General features: G+C 35.6%; 1 protein-coding gene across 1 annotated transcript; it reads left to right on the forward strand.

Moving 5' to 3' along the window:
* Positions 1-1,110: 1,110 nt before the first annotated feature.
* Positions 1,111-9,670, forward strand: LOC137618874 (uncharacterized). The gene is made up of 7 exons (XM_068349080.1): positions 1,111-1,241; positions 1,392-1,572; positions 4,610-4,671; positions 5,357-5,935; positions 6,070-7,246; positions 7,474-7,634; positions 9,379-9,670. Exons 1-7 carry the CDS (start codon positions 1,111-1,113, stop codon positions 9,668-9,670), a joined length of 2,583 nt encoding a protein of 860 aa, XP_068205181.1.
* Positions 9,671-13,495: the final 3,825 nt, after the last annotated feature.

The following is a 13,495-nucleotide window of genomic DNA, read 5'->3' on the forward strand; positions in this document are numbered from 1 at the left end:
AATGTGCCGTGGTTATTCGGTGAATCTTGTGTAATGCTGTAAATATTTATGTTAAAACTTAGATATAGTTCTATTTTCTGTTTGCTGGCTATTATTTTCATTTTGCTGTTAATGTTTTGCTATTTTTTCATAAACTTTTTGAGTAGATTTTGCATAATCAACGTCCTGTACAAAAATTGAGCGTAAGAGAATTGGGGCCTATATCAGGGATGTGAATTGTTATCCTGTTTGTAATCTAAACTTAGTTCGTGAAGTAAACATTTGTGAACTGTATAAAATAGTCAGTGAACACGTCAGAGTTTAATGCATATGAGTTATTGAAAAATTTTGGGAGGATCCACAATTAAAAAGTTAAGTTTTTTCAAGAAATCCAGCTTAGTGAGTTTATGCAAACATCTTGAGCTTAATGTTAAAAATTCAATAAAGAAAGAGAATATCAAACACGGGTTAGTATAACATTTGGTCAAAGATAATGTGTTACGTCAGGATGTGTTAGATATGAGGGATAGGGAATTAGTGCGTTCTGATTTGCTAGCTGTAGAACTTGAAAGACTTAGAATAGAAGCTCGTTTAAGAAAAAAAGAGTTAGAAGCTCAGGCACGAAGAAATGAATTGGAAGCAGAATTAAAACGTGAGCTATTACAAGCTGAGGAGACAGCTAAAGATAGGGAAGCTCAGATAAAGCAGCTTAATGTTAAAAAAGAGCTAGAACTTGAAAAAAATAAGCAGGCTAGTTTTAGTGATACTGATAGATATGGGTCAGATATTCCTAGCCACGATACAGTTGTGCCTCCTTTGTTGTTGAAAAATATTTAGATGAATATTTTGTCTGTTTTGAGAGGAAAGCTAAGAAATGCAAGTGGCCAGAAGAAAATTGGGCTTATATGTTATCAGGAGTTTTGTGTTGTAGGGCACTAAAGGTTTATGCTTCTATTCCTGAGGATAGAGTAGATGTTTATGAATTCTTGAAAAATTCTATTTCACAAGCCTAAGAATTAACTCCCAAAGCTTATTGGATGAAGTTCAGGAGTTGAACAAAACAAGATAAGCAGACATATGGAGAATTTAGTAGAGAACAACTTGATTGGTTTGATAGACTGTTCTACTAACATGTCTAGTAATGGTGTGTTGGTTCCTGATAATGTTTTTCCTGTCAACTGTCCTACCAACCTGTCTCAAGAAGGTGCTTTGGTTTGTAAAGGCATGTCTTCTGACTGTTCTAACTTGTCTCGTAAAGACATGTTAGTTTGTGTTGATTTTCTTTTTGAGAATGCTAATAACCTGTCCTTTGGAGGTACCTTTGCTTGTAATATTGTCTCTTTCAATGATAATGTTAACTTTTCTGACACTTTTTTGCTTGATGAGTTTAATAATGATTTGTCTTATTTCAGACATGTGTCAGAAAAAAAGCAGATTTTGTTAATCAATGAATATTGTAATTCTGAGTCTGATTCAAAGTCGTTTGTAATTAAGAAGTCTGACCAATCTGTTGTTCAGGTTGTTATCCAGGTAAATGTAAATGTCAATGTCCCTAGTCTTACTCATGAACAACCTATAACTGCTCCTATTGAAGTGAGTATGATTTTGAGTTATGATATGATTTTTTTTTTTGCTTGATATTTAGCAGGGTGTGATTCAGTTTTATTATGCTTGCCCTGCCTGTCAAGCTATTGTGAATCTAATCAGACTTATCTGAAATCCTATCTAATATACATTCCTGCATTTTATGTATGATTTTGTCATGTGCTTATACCTTATGTTGAACCAACGACGAAGAGGGGCATAGGTTGAATGTTATTTGAGAATTTTGTATCTGATGGGAATAAACCTTATAGTTTTCATTGTAATAATTTTACTGATATTTTGCGATTGTCAACTATGTAAAATTTTGAAGTTTCACTTAGATTTTGTAATGTAAAATTGTATTTTATTTTCATTGAAATGAAACATATGTATTTATAATCTAGTACGATAAGGTTATTCTGTTTGCATATGTGAAAATTTGTTGGATAATGACCCCAAACTTTTACAGGGTGATTTGTTGTGTTATAATGGATTTATGTATACTGTATTACAAAACTTGTGAAAAGAGATTATTTTTTTTCATGCATGTTGGTGTAAAAAACTAAACAATTAATTTTATTTCATATATGTTAATGTAAAAATAAAACAATTCATTTTTATATGTGTTAGCATAAATGTACATTGAAAATATCGATGTATTCTTCTACGAGAGTTCGAGTGTCTGCTTCAACGGCAGCCATCTGACGGGCGAGAACTATATAGTAGTAATGATTCGCGAATGAGTTTGTCACGTGGCGTCATGTTGCATATGCTAGTCCCGGATGATTCTAGTGCATCAAGAATACTCGGGAGTACTGGTTCTGCATATATAAAGGACAGGTGACGAGCGGGAGAAGGCAGAGACGAAAGAGACCTGACTGAACGCAACTTGTGTTTAGAGATATTCTTCAGCTACACCTTCTGTGACTGAATATTAGTGACTACACTCAACGATAAAGTATTTTGAAAAGGACAAAGAAGACTGAAACATCATCATCATCAGACCAAATCACAGAATCTTTGTGTCAACATTTTATATCTGAAACTACTCAATGCCATCTATCCCTAGCTATATAGAAGTTTGGAAAGTCACCTGGTAATACTTCGTAACATCTTGGCATATTTACTCATTAGTATTGGTGTGCCAAGAGTATTCGATGAATCTTATGGTATACTGCAAATATAGTTCTATTTTCTGTTTGCGGGCTATTGATTTCATTTTACTGTTAATGTTGTGCTATTGCTTCATAAACTTTTTGAGTAGATTTTGCATATTCCACATCGTGTACAATAGTCGAAAGTAACACGCCCTAATGGGAAATTAATTCCAGGCTCAGTGCCATTCTTAAGAAGTACAAGGTTCTTGAGAACATCAAGATGCCCCTGAATGCACATCATGGTCACCAAGCATCATTATATCTTTATTCCAATGCCTCCACGCTCGCCTTTTGATTAGCAACATATGTGATCACAACCAAGGTTAGAGTCACTCCTAAGTTTACGCTAGAAATAGATGAAAGCTAGTACATTCCCAAACTTGAATTGACTTCTCTCCTTTTTAGATACTGATTAGCCTAGTATTTAATAATACTGCGTCCTGACATCTACAGTATGTTTCTACCACCATGTGGTTCAATGCCTCCACGGCCCTACATTTGGTACACAGCCAGAAAAGCATATCTCCATAAGTTCTCGATAGTTTAAGGGTGATAAACCACATCAAACTGAACTGTCAGTTAATTCTTAAGAATGTTCTTACAGTATGCAATCCCACCAACCTAGTATATCGAGGAGTAGCTGCCAACATCATCCTTAAGTCAGACTTGTGGCCTCGAAAACCACCCTGGTTTGTCGACTCTACGTCTTACCCAGACCAAAGTAGGTTCTCAAACAAAATGTGATATAAGGGTCTGTCCCATCAGGCTTTTGCCACCAAAATTCAAAGGCTCAATCATTACGTCTCTCGTGCCCAGGCAGCTAGGTGCTATGCAATCATTCTGTGCCTGACAAGGGGACGGACCGAGCATAATATGCCCAATCTAGCCAACAAATTTCTGCATTAAACCCTCAGTCCAAACCTAGTTTGTCCATGCCCGAACGTGTTTGACCGCAACATGCACCGGAATCCGTTGACGAATTTTATAAGTTATCGCTTGCTCCCGTGGATTGAAAAAATCCACGAGGATGAGAAAATTCTGTGTTTTATACTGACTCTCCCTAAACACCATCCCCCACTATCTGTACGTTATCAACGACTTCAGTACAAATATAGTTCAAAATATGTAGAGAGAGAGAGACGTAATATAGATTTAGTTCATTAGACAAATATGAACGTTAGTTCTTCTGTTGCCAGTGGCGTAGCTAAGGGTAGGCTTGGATAGTGGGTAAACATGTCCCCAGCCATAAGGTTCCTGTGCCCTCCCAGGTGCAACCCACTAGCCACAAGAATACTAAGGAATCTACATTGATGAAATACTTTCAAATATAATAAAGGAATATGCCTCATGATTTAAAAATGCTGAGTATTGATAGAATAATATTCATAGCATAATATAGTGTTATATGTTGTGCATAAATCTTATTATAATACGTTTGTTTTTAGAGATATTCATTTTCTTTTTGCGTATTTTTTTTTATTTCCGAAATGAAGAAGAAATATAAGTATTTACACATGAACTTTTACAACAATAAAGTTCATTACATTTGTATGAATGCATGTGTTTGAATATATACATATACACACATACACACGCACACCTACACACATACACACTATAGGCGTCAACAGGTGGGGGACGGGGGGGACAAGTCCCCCCCACTTTTCAAAGTGGGGGGCACATAGTATCATTTGTCCCCCCCACATTTTTAGTATTCACTATGGTGATTATACCAATGTAATATTCAGCTAAGGGATGAAACTAGAAATTATGTCCGTGCGTGTGCAAAAATACTTTAGTTGGTCTAGAAAAATATCAATAATCAACGTTTTCTATCAATAATCAACGTTTTCTTTAAAATGGTTTATTTACATTTTTCCCGCCTATAGCTCACAATTCGATCAGCTGATCTTCGAGTTTCAATAGTACAAGCTTATGCCATATGTTTCAGGTAAAAAAAACAAGGTTTTATATCAGTTCATTTATATTTAACGAAATCTGTGGTATTGTGATAGGTTGTACTATTTATATGCCCGGTAATGAATATGTAGGTCGAGGTATAAATACCGTACATGTCTTTAAATACGTGCGTAGGGCCGTAGGCAAACTGCAGAGGGAGCCTGAGTTATTTATCTATTTATTTTTAATTCGAGTTTACAATAGAAGTCAAGCAACAGCAGGTCCTACGACCCTTCAAGGTTACTCGCCCCCCCAAACCACCATGCTCATGGCATTAACCTTTAACTAGACAATTTAATGTCCATAAACGATATATTAAGCCATGCCAAGGGTATATTTTTTCATGCAATTTTCTTTCTATTTGTTGGCTTGTGTGTCTCTGACCAAGCCTAAAGTCCATAAACGAAGTATCAAGCCTCAAGGGACAAGGGTATGTTGTTTTTGTCATCTGTCATGTCATTTTTTGTCTCTTTGTTGGTTTGTCTGTTTATGTCTGTCAGACTGTCCAAGCCTTAAGTCCAATAGTCCATAAACAAACGTACGAAGTATAAAGGGTATATTGTTTTTGTCATGTCATTTTTTGTCTATTTGTTGGTTTGTCTGTCTGTCTGTTTACAGATTTGCTTATAAGTCTTATATCTACAACAGAGAATGGATATCAGAAATTAATTCTCAAGGCCGGGGCCCTCAACATCACAAACAAAATCCACAAATGCAGAAAATCCTTCATCCACACAAACAGAAAAACGTCAAGAAACTGAAATTTCCACACCTCCCTTAGATATAGGCCTACAAGAAAAACTGAAAGTTACTTTATCATCAGCCCAAGTTTTATCAAAGGAATTGGTATCTTTGGCAGCAGGAGATACTGATGTTCCCTCATATTCTTGTACAGCAAATAATATACCGGGTCCAGTATTAAACCATAGACATAAATCTGGTGAAGGTAGGCCTATCTGTAGTTCAGGAACCACAAAAACAGAAAAACAAGCTAAAACATCAAGCTCTCTGGAAGTGTCCCTGAATCCAAGTACAAGTTTAGGAACTTCAGGCCACAAACTTCCAACCCTACCAGAGGTACCACATCAACCACCTGCTAGTTGCATCCCTTTACAAAAACTCAAGAATAAGACACTAAGATTTCAAAGTAGTTGGTACAATGAATTCCCATGGTTGCATTTTCATGAGAGTATTGGTGGAGTTCTATGTCATACATGTGTAAGAGCTTCACCTCAAAGGCTGTCTGATTTTGCTCGGTGTGCTGAAGATGTATTCCTAAAATCAGGGTTTTCTAACTGGAAAAAAGCGATTCAGAAATTCCGCAGTCATGAAAAAAGTGCAGCACACAAGTTGTCAGTAGAAAATTTAAAATTCCACAAACATCAAGAAGGTATCAACTTTTGCATGATCAACACCAGTCACGTGCTGCTCTAATTAAGATAATTACCACACTGAAATACCTAGCAGAGCAAGGCCTTGCCATCCGAGGTCATGAAACCTCAGAGGGTAATTTTGCAAAACTTTTGCAGTTGAGGGCTGAGGATGACAAAAAGCTTAAAGTATGGTTGTCCAACAAAGTTTCATATACTTCTGTTCCAATCCAAAATGAGATATTGAAGACAATGGCCAATGCTGTAGTTAGAGAAATCTGCAATGAGGTTAATCAAATGTCAACACAGTTTGGCCTTATTACTGATGGAACCCACGATATCCAAGGCAATGAACAGGAAGCTGTGTGTGTGCGATATGTCGATGACAAACCCAATGTTCATGAAGAGCTGCTAGGATTGTACCAAGTGTCGGCAACTACAGGAGTGTTGCTTAGTAAAATGCTGCAAGACACGCTTATATCTCTTCAACTACCAATTCAACACCTCCGGGCTCAAACATATGATGGTGCCAGTAACATGTCAGGAAAATATAAAGGCTGTCAGGCAGAGATAAAGAAGGTGCAACCACTAGCTCTGTATGTGCATTGTGGAGCTCATGTTACCCACCTAATTATCAGCAAGGCCATACCAAATTCTCTCTTCATAAAAAATGCTTTAGACAACCTTCAAGAGCTAGGCACCCTCTACAGAAGTTCAGGAAAGTTCAAACATATGTACCTTAATATTCACACAGATGATCTCAACACTCCTTCACCAACAAGTTTGAAGCCAATATGTCCTACACGGTGGCTTACACGATATGCTGCAGTGAAAGCAGTATTAGATAATTACCCTGATGTACTGGCTGCCCTCCAGGAGGCAGCAAAGGAGTTAGGGTCAACAACTGCATCTCGAGCAGCAGGTTTGTACAAATGTTTGTCCTCAGGGGAATGTCTACTTGGATTATATGGATCACTTCCTCTTATTCAATGTCTAGAAAACTTCAACAAGAGCCTACAAGGATCAAAAGTGACAGTATCTGGAATGCTAGAAGCTGCAGAGGTTACCATAAAGAGCCTACAGTCACTTCGATGCGAGCATAAATTCAAGAGATTATTTGAAGAAGCAGAACAGAAGCTCCATCTGTGTGACTTAGACGCAATTCCTCTTCCAAGAAAGAAAAAAAATACCAAAGAGGCTAGACCAAGGATTAGGATTTGCCTCTAACTACTGTCATGACTCAGCTGAAGAGTTTTATCGAGTTGAGTTCTTCAGTGTTATTGATGCTGCCGTACTGAACATTAAAGAATACTTCACTTCCACTGATCTCACCGAGTATCAAGATTTATCGTCCGTACTGTTGACTGGGACACAAGCCAGAAATTATCACTAAGTATCCAGAACTCAATGAATCTCTGAATCAGCAACTCGATTTCTTCCACAACCAGTTTAAGGGGTCAACAGTTGAAGATTGTAGAAAGATCTTCGCAGATATGGTACCAGAAGTTCGCCGAATGTTTCCTCAGGTAGAAGCATTGTTACGCCTTTTACTTGTCTCCCCAGCAAGTTCCTGCACAGCTGAGAGGTCAGTGCTCTCAGACGATTGAAGACATGGTTACGTAGCAGTATGAGTCAGCAACGCCTTAACCACCTCATGATTTGCCATGTACATCGTGACCGTCTAGCTACCTTAAGTCCACAGGCGATTGCTGAGGAGTTCATCCGAGCAGAAGACAAACGAAGGACCATTTTTGGTAGATTCTGACTAACAGAATTGCTATGATTGACACAGGTTATTTTTCGTCTTAATACTTTAAATGATATGATAATAATCTTATTTGAATGAAACAACATGAGTCTTGCTTTCATATAATGTGAATTAATCATTTAATAAACCATGCATGTTGATTTAATCAGGCTTTATTAAAATTTTCAAGTGTTTATATCTTAATCATTACAAAGGGTCTAAGGTAATACTTCATGCTCAAAGCTTTAATGTCATCATGTTTGGCCAATGAATTTAAGAAATATTAAGATTATTTTGTATAACTTGACAGACAGATACAAAATTAAAAGGCTTATAACAAGATTTCAGGCAGGATACAGGTCTTGTATTTTGCTGAAATATGTTGCTCAGGTGCCTTTAAAAGTACCAAAAAAGGTAATAAATTAAAAAGATTTCTCGGGGGGGCTTACAGCTGTGAGGGCTCGCTGCGCTCGCCGGTTATATGCCTTTTCGTCCGACGTCACTTCGACCAACGTCTCTTTGTCCACTCCCTTTGGTCCAACGTCTTTTTGTCCGACGATTTTTTAGTCCAACGTCTTTTCCTCCATGTGTTTTTTGGTCCATTGTCTTTTAGTCCAATATCCATGATTTTTTCGTAAGTCCATCTATTCAATATCTTAACGTAAAACTCCGTAGTTTTGTCTTTAGGTAATCCAATAATTCCTCGGTAGTTTGATTGCTGTTAAGAGCCATTTCCCAAAATAGAAGGGATTCTTTGGTAGTTAGGTTGTTGCTAAGAGAAATTTCCCAAAATAGAAGTAATGTTTTGTTTGGAAAATTTAGTAAACTTTTTTCTTGCCCATGAATTTGAAAGGAAGCATCAACGCAATGGCCATATTTCTAACGTCTTCAAAAAGAAAAAAAGAAAGTAGTTGACAAGAACAATTACATTATGATTTTCACTCTCACAATCGAAAATTGGATAAAGATTATTGGCGGTGTGAATTTAGAAAATCCTGCTCAGTGCGGATTCATACCGTGATACAAGAAGATACTCCAAAAATTGTGTATGTGTCAGGCGAGCACAAACATCCAGCAGAAACAGTATTGGTAAGAGCAAGAAACGCTGTAGCTGAAATGAAGGAATGGGCAGTTCAAAGTATTTCAAACAGTTTGCGTTCTATTAAATCAGAGAGTGTAATTAGTCTTGATGAAAACACCCGTGCTCACACTCCTTCCATCCCAGTGCTTTCAAGAACACTCCATAAGCACTGGAAAATTATCGCCAGGATTCCTACACTTCCAAATACCAGACATGGATTTGAAATACTGGAAAGGTTTAGAAATCTTAGTATTGGAGAAATTTTCTTACAATATGACTCTGGATCACAAGATACAAACAGGATTTTAATATTTGCAACTGACAGTGGACTAAGTGACCTTGCAAAATTTCCTATATGGTCATGTGGTGGAACTTCTATTGTTCTAAATTGCTCAATAGTAGGACGTTTGTTCCATTTGGGACAATCATTATATCGAAAAATTGCTGATTTAGGATTACGTGCAAAATACAACACTGAATCTGATTTTTGCTTAAAAGTAGGGTGCTTTTCGGCATTAGCCTTTATCCAGTAGCTGATGTTGAGGAAGCATATGAAGACCTAACAGATGATGATGAAATTCCTGGAGAATTTATTAGTTACTTTGATGTCAACTATATGGGAGTAGTGAGAGGTCATGGTAGAAAGAGAAGAAGAGAGCCTCCGTTATTTCCAATGGCATTATGGAATGTCAACAGCAGAGATGTCAATAACTTGCCAAGAACAAATAACGCTTTGAAAGGATACCATTCGTCACTGAAGTTTTCTTTAGGCGGAACCTATCCTAATATTTGACGGCTGATAAAAAGTTTGGAGAATGAAACTAGCTTGATTCAAACCAAGATAGATCACATTTATCAAGGGGATACAGTATATAAACAAAAAAAAATATAGGCAAATTAATCAGCGTATACATTCTTTGGCTGCACATTATGATTCTTATGAAAAAAAAATTAATTTTTAAAAGCTTTTGCTCACAACCTACACTCTTTCTAAGCATCTTATTGATTAAAGATTTTTTTCTACATTTTTATTAGTGCCTTCTATATATATATTTTATTCTAGCATATCAATTTCTTCAATAAATATTAATTTCATTTTGCATTTTCATATATAAATGAATTTATGTCTTCCATATTTTTCTTTTTCTGGTTGTACCTATACTTAATAAAATGTCTACAATTAATATAAATTTTTTTCTTACATATTTTACTTTTTTTGGTCGTATTTTTAATGTATAAAAATGCATGGAAAAAAAATTATACTTTCAAATATACTCGGGCATACATAATCTAATATATGCAGTATATATACCTTTATATTAATATCTAACTGCTGTAAAAATCTAACATAAAATCTAACATTTCGTCCAGACAAAATTTGTCAAAATCACGCTGGAACAAAAAAAATCAACGGACAAAAAGACGTATATATATATATATATATATATATATATATATATATATATATATATATATATATATATATATATATATATATATATATATATATATATATATATATATATATATATATCGTCAGCCGTCACTAGTCCAATACAAAAGAAAGGACTCAGACATGCCCTTTCATTTGCATCAATTTATGGTCTTTCTATGGCCGTTCATAATGCAAACTTCTCTTCCTTTCAATGTTTCTTTAGAAATATGTAAGGACTATCTGTCATTCTCATTATATATCCTTCCTATATCCATATCATTTTTTTACATGTTAGAATACCCTCTACTTTAGTTTGCTCTTCTATCTGTGTTACTGTTTTTCTGTCTCTTGGTGTTATTCCCAAAATTATTCTTTCCATAGCTCTCTGAGTTCCAAGTAGCTCATGTTCAAAGGCTTTAGTACGCCTCCGAGTTCCTGATGCATAAAATAAAACTCTTATGATCATCTGATTAAATAGGCTACTGTTATTATTATTATTATTATTATTATTATTATTATTATTATTATTATTACTATCCAAGCTACAACCCTAGTTGGAAAAGCAAGGTGCTATAAGCCGAAGGGCCTCAATAGGGAAAAATAGCCCAATGAGGAAAGGAAATAAGGAAAAAAAATAAATGATGGGAACAAATTAACAATAAATCAGTCTAAGGACAGTAACAACGTCAAAACAGATATGTCACATAAACTATAAAAAGACTTACTTCAGCCTGTTTCTTTATAGAGAAAGTGGCATTTTACGTATGTTTTCCAAAAGCTCTTCGTCCTATGCTTATATATTTTTTAATTTGTGTCTCGTGTCATGGGGAAACATTTACTGCCTTTAATAAGTACATATATTCATTAAAGATCTCTAGAGGTTCGTCCATAACTCTTATTTGTTGTCTCTGCATTTTTATTGAACATTATCCTAGTTATATGTTAATTTCTGGTCCTGTATTTCTGCTTTTTCTATTCAAATCTTCTATCATCTTTTGCAATTCCTACCATGATTCACTAAACACAACTATGTCGTCTGCAAATCCTATGTTGTTAGGATATTCTCCATTAATATTGATTCATATATCTTCACAATGTAAATTCTTAAAAGATTCCTTTGATTGGCTAGACAGTAGTACATTGGATCCGTCTCTTTAATAAAAACTCAATTTTCCTTTGTTAATGCGTTCACCGGATAGGCTGACCTAATCTTTACACATTCTCTTCTTCCCTCATACACTAGACAACACTTGAATTACCAAACAAATCTTCTTTGGTCAAGGGGTTATCTAGAGCACTTTAATTGTTCAGTGGGTACTGTCCTCTTGCTAAGGGTAGAAAAAAATCTTTAGCTATGGTAATCAGCTCTTCTAGGAGAAGGACACTCCAATATTATACCTTTGTTCTTTAATCTTGGGTATTGCCATAGCCTCTATACAATGGTCTCTATTATCTTCTGGTAGAGTCATCTTGATTGAGGGTATAATCTGGCATAATATCCTATAATATCTCGCCTCCGCTTGTTGTTTCTTTGAAGTTTTTATAGTTTATATATGAAAGATCTTCTTCAATGTCGTTACTGTTCTTAAAATATTTTATTTCAATTTTTCATTGCTTCTCTTGTAGCATATTTATTTCCCAACCAGCCCACGTTTCTCTATTGGCGCCCTTAGGCTTATTGCATCCTGCTTTCCAAACTATGGCTCTAGCATAGCAAGTAATATATATATATATATATATATATATATATATATATATATATATATATATATATATATATATATATATTTATATATATATATATTATATATACATATACATACATATATATATATATATATATATATATATATATATATATATATATATATATATATATATATATATATGGGTGTGTGTGTGTTTGTGTACTCTTACGAAGCTGATCTTCATGAGAGTAGAATATTTTATTCACATATTTTATTTGTGTATTTAAGAGATGTATAGCCAGCTCGTAAGGTGGGCATGAAGGTTGAAGTAAAGTGTGTAAATTCCACAAGACTTTCGTCATTCCTATAGTTGTATTTTTCTTCATATCTGTATATGTAAATTTACATAATCTTAAGAATTAAATGTTCATTTCACATAGTTTTGTTACGAAGACTTATTTAATCTGTTAAAAGGTATGCTGTAGGACACACACGCTAGGGATTGAATCATGTTTCCACGTGGTTGGAAGAAGAATGAAGGTTCTAGACTTAAGTTTAATCTTTTCTTTAATGTTACGAGTAGAGTTGGGCGGAGTTAGCTGAGAGAGAGAGTTGCCTCACAAGCAATGATAATACTCTTTTTTTAATTTACTAAGTTGGCAACCTTACACCACTAGACCCATCCCCCCACACTACGAGGATGCTTAACTAGTTCATTATCTCAGTATCCGCCATCTCGATAGCATACATACTTAGTGAATTCGTGGACGATTTCTTTGTGATTTTTACACGTGGTTTGTGATTTGTTTTATTTTCACTCATTTGTAATTACAGTACTGTACTGTGTATTATTGTGATAGACAATGGCTCCTAAGATGTCGAAGAAGGAAAGCAGTAAGAAGAAGCTGATGATAACGATCGAGATGAAGAAGGAGATCATCAAGAAGCATGACCAAGGCATGCAAGTGAAAGACATTGCTAGTTTTTTCAATCGCTCGCAGTCGACGATATGCACAATATTAAAGAAAAAAGAAGAAATAAAGGCCACTAAAGTAGCTAAAGGTGTATCGTCGTTGTCAAAACAATGGCCACCTATTCTTGATGACGTAGAAAATTTATTAATGGTGTGGTTAAATGAAAAGCAGCTCGCAGGAGATTCAGTAAATGAGAACATGATTTGCGAGAAGGCAAGAACCATTTACGAGGACTTGGTGAGAAGTGAGCCAGGCACATCAGCAGAAAAACAAAGTTTTAAGGCAAGCCGTGGTTGGTTTGAAAAATTCCAGAAGAGAACGGGTATCCATAGTGTTGTTCGGCATGGTGAGGGGGCCAGCGCCGATACGAAGGCAGCAGAGTCTTTTGTGAAAGAGTTCAAAAGGCTCGTGGACTCCGAGGACTACGTTTCCCAACAGGTGTTTAATTGCGATGAGACAGGCCTCTTTTGGAAGAAAATGCCCAGGAGGACCTATATCACGACAGAAGAAAAGGCCCTTCC

This window comes from Palaemon carinicauda, chromosome 2, assembly GCF_036898095.1.
Source record: "Palaemon carinicauda isolate YSFRI2023 chromosome 2, ASM3689809v2, whole genome shotgun sequence".
Classification (NCBI taxonomy): domain Eukaryota; kingdom Metazoa; phylum Arthropoda; class Malacostraca; order Decapoda; family Palaemonidae; genus Palaemon; species Palaemon carinicauda.